Genomic DNA, 4,163 nt, shown 5'->3' on the forward strand with positions numbered 1-4,163 from the left:
AGAGAGAGAGAGAGAGAGAGAGAGAGAGAGAGAGAGAGAGAGAGAGAAGACTGGGCTGGGAAGGGAGTGTGCAGACGGCCCGGCGCTGGGCGTGGGGTGGCCGCGGGCGCTGGGCGTGGAAGCGCGAGCAGGGGGCGTCCTGAGGTTGACCCGGCCCCGGTGCGGGACTGACTGACCCTGGGTGGTGCGGGGTCCGGAGGGCGCCCGGCCGGGGCGGGGCAGCCAAGTTTTCTTTCCTGATGAGAAAGGGTGGGGGGCTGTGGCTTGCTGGCGAGCAGCTGGGGCGGAGGGCGGCTGGGCTGAGATGGCACGGGTCCGGCTAGCCTCCGGTTTACAGAATCGGCGGGTCCCCCCGAAGCCAGGCGAGGGCCCCCACTCTCGGGTGAAATCCGAGAGACCGGCTAAGCTCCCTGCCCTCGCCCAGGTCACTGGGCCGCTCTGGGCACGACTTCCCCATGACCTGTCCTAGGTCTCCGGAACCGCGGTCTCCGGACGGGGACAGGGAAACTGGTCGTCTTGATTGTTTCCTCAGATGGAGGCGGGCGATTGACTTGGGTCACCGCGAGCGTCGGTGCACCGGGCACTTTGTCTCCCGATCTTTTTTTTTTTTTTTTTTTTATCGCAGCCACCATTTGTCGGAAGGCTTCCAAACAGTTACTTGGAAGTTCGGGGCTGGTGGATAGGCACCTAAACATAGCAGCTTGAACAAAATTGAAAACGCTTTTTCCCCCTCCTTTTTTGCTTATTTTAAATAAACCCGACTCACCCTACTTTGAGAAGTACAGAAGGGAGCTATCTCCATGGATCAGGCTCTCCATTTCTCTCCACCTCCCCCCATGACCCTTGGGGCTGGGTGGGCAAGAGCTCCTCCATTTGGGTTGGTGACAGATTGCACAATGGCCCTCTCCTCCTTTCAGCCTCCCCTCCCTTCACCTCACACTTTTTTTTTAACTTTTTTTTTTTTTAACCATATGGTGTTATCCTCTATTTCTCAGGGAGAACACTGAAAACAATAACTCCTCCTCCAACAAGCAGAATCAACTCTCTCCTCTGGAAGGGGGCAAGCCGCTCATGTCCAGCTCCGAAGAGGAATTCTCACCTCCCCAAAGTCCAGACCAGAACTCGGTCCTTCTGCTACAGAGCAATATGGGCCACGCCAGGAGCTCAAACTATTCTCTCCCGGGCCTAACGGCCTCACAGCCCGGCCACGGCCTGCAGGCTCATCAGCATCAGCTCCAGGACTCTCTACTGGGCCCGCTCACCTCCAGTCTGGTGGACTTGGGTTCTTAAGTCGGGAGGTTTACAGGGGCCTCCAAGGGATGGCTAGAGCAGCAACCGACCGCAGCAACTAGGGACACTTGTACATAGAAGCCAGGAACAATTCTGATGCTCGTTTCTGGGGGTTCTTTGCTCCTAAAGGAACGGTGGGGTTCCACAAATGTCTTTTTAGAAATTACAACCGACAGTGATCTCAGTCGAGTACGGTCTCCCTCTCCTCTCTCCTCGGCTCTTAACACTCTTGCATTTCTCCTCCCCACGGAAAGGTCAGGAAACAAAGAACAGCACCCAGTCTTGATTCGGGGCGACCCATTTCAGTAGCCTCTTCCTCCACCTCTTCTTCCTCCTCCTCCTCCTCCTCCTCCTCTTCGTCTTCTTTTAGTGAACAGATATTACAAATCAACTGGATCTTAATTATTTTCTTTTAATTTATTAATGGAGAAACGGTTTAGGGAAGAGGAAAAGGAAACGAAGAGAAAAGAGAGACGTATCAAAATAATGAAAACAAGAAACCTCCAGTCTGAGAGGAGCTGGCTGCCTTCTTAAGATGATTAGGAAAAAAAAATAATCATAACTGTTTTTTTTGATGGGAAAATTAAGTTTACATTTTTCATATTTAGTGTTAAATAATTTTATGTAGATTAAAATAAAAGAACAGTATTAGTGGGGGAAAAAGTGCCTAAATGTCTTAATGCTCTCTATGTGAGGTGGTTAGGAATAGAAGTGATGGTAGCTATTTTTGTCAAAATTAATAGGGGTTTTGGTGATTGTTTCCTTGGGTTTTTTTTTTTTTTTTAATTTTTATGACAAACTTCACAAGTGTACCAATGAGGGAGGGGGAAAAGCCACTTTCCTAAATGTCCTCACTTCTTCCCTCAGAACTTTCCTGTCTCCAGGCTGCCTCTGCCCAGAGGATTCTGCTACTCCTACTTTCTACTTGCAAAAAGGGGTGCCCATGAATCCGGCAACCTGCTATTTGTTACTAAAACAGCATGTGATTTTAGGCTTCTTTTCTATTGTACCTAAACCAGTCTAAATTAAAACTTCGTAGACCATCAGGAGTTTGATTCTGTTTCTGAAAGGTGAGTTCTGTATTGCTGTCATTGGGCCTATTTAAAGAACAAGTTTTCTTGCTTTCTTAGTAGCAGTTATGAATTGCAGGGTATTTTTGAAGTCTATCACCTGAAACCAAGAATAGTGGCTAGGTTAATGATATGACGAAAAGAGAAGAAACTTAGCCTTGGGTATTTATTTATTTTTTTATTATTTAGAAATGCAGTTTTGCTTACCACGGTTTCTCCTCCGAAGCATTCATATGTTAACTGGGCTCTTTCGTGTTGACAACTTATGGAAAGACTGTGAAAGTAAAAGTAATTTATCTGCTTTTTTTTTTTTTTTAAGAAAAAAGGGAACTCGAACAAGGATTTAAAATTATGAATTGATCTGTACAAATAAAAATGCAGGCCATCGGGAGCTCTTTTGTCAGATAGTGTCCAGAAAAATCCCAGTAATCATGAAGGCTCGATGTTCTTTTTGCCTGGGGCAAAATAATGTGTCTCCTGTATTTAGCTTTTAAGACTAGTGAAACAAATGGCATTATTTATTAAAATTCTACTCAGGATAACAGGATTGGCTTGCTCGTGCTTTGTAAAATATTGTTCCCCAGGGAGAGTTTATTTATTTTTCTGACATGACAGTTTCATAATTTTGATTTTTCCTCATCTATAAGTGTCAACATTAATATATTTCTTTCTTACCTTTCCCTTTTGTTCTTGATCTGACTGAGTGAAATGGCGTGTGTATGCGCCCACGTGAGCGTGTGTGTGTGTGTGTGTGTGTGTGTGTGTGTGTGTGTGAAATTAAGGCCTGATTATGAGTTGTTTTTTTTTTTTTTTTAACTGTCGGATTGTTTTGCGTTCAAGAGAGAAATGGCCACTGTGCTTTTAAATATAGTCACTTTTACTTAAAAAGTCATTTTCCCTTGGTGATGGACAGACGTGCGCACAGCCGCTCAGAGACCATCCTTTGGCCTGGGAGCTCCAGGTCCCCATCTTCCCTGTTAGTGTTTTGGATCATTAAGTCGGTGTTTATTTAAGTCACTGGGGTGTTTATTCTCCACGTCTTGGGCCACGGAGAAGCGCCACCCTCTGCAGGAGGGGCTCTCTCGGGGAATCTCCACACATTCTTCACATTCACTCCCCAAAACAAACAGCCGGCACAAAGATAGCTTTCAGTGACCCTGACAGGCTTCAAAGGAGGCCGCGGAAATCTCTCTGGAAAATAAGGAAGGGCCAATTACTTTAATTTCTTACATGCCCCCGCTTCCTACCCGGACCGCCTCCCGCTCTCGCAGCCTCGCTCCTCTTGGCATAATTTTGGAGTCGTGGAAGTTGTGTCTCCCAGGGCGCGCCGGCCCACTTCCTGCTGGATCGGTTGGTGGGTCTTGGAAGAGTCTGTGTTCGGGTCTGGCTAGCAGCTAGGAACGGCGGGTCCTGTAAAAGCCCCCGTGATTACTGCTTGTAAACTCGTTAAAAGGACAGCTTTCTGTCATAGCCATAAACTCTTTGTAAAAAAAAAAAAAAAAAAAAAAAAACCCTGGCACTCGATCCCGAATGTGCATATTCCAGATGTGTTTAATAAGAAATCGCACAGTCGGCCTCTCTGCTATTCTCGGCCCAGTCTGGCTGAGAGCGGGAGGAGAGAGCTGGATATTGCTCTGAGGTTTTTTTGGCAATCATTTTAGGGCTATCATTGGGGGTGGGGAAGGGGGAGAAACTAACCATTTTTTTTCCCCTCGAGGAAAATCTTCGAGAGCCAGCTGTCGAGGGGCATCCGATTTACCCTCTCGGATTCAAAGTTTGACTGAGTCTCCAGCCACTTTTTTC

The 4,163-nt window shown here is 46.9% G+C and overlaps 1 protein-coding gene across 1 annotated transcript in view; it reads left to right on the top strand.

Annotated features, from left to right (window-relative positions):
• LOC129667759 (homeobox protein SIX1) overlaps nucleotides 1-1,290 on the top strand; it is a 2,908-nt gene extending 1,618 nt beyond the window's left edge. Inside the window, exon 2 of the mRNA XM_055595474.1 lies at nucleotides 996-1,290. Coding sequence (XP_055451449.1) covers nucleotides 996-1,290 — 295 coding nt within the window. The remainder of the gene's footprint in view (nucleotides 1-995) is intronic.
• Nucleotides 1,291-4,163: the final 2,873 nt, after the last annotated feature.

The sequence above is a fragment of the Psammomys obesus genome, unplaced genomic scaffold, assembly GCF_907164565.1.
Source record: "Psammomys obesus unplaced genomic scaffold, mPsaObe1.curated_primary_1811, whole genome shotgun sequence".
In the NCBI taxonomy this organism is placed as follows: Eukaryota; Metazoa; Chordata; class Mammalia; order Rodentia; family Muridae; genus Psammomys; species Psammomys obesus.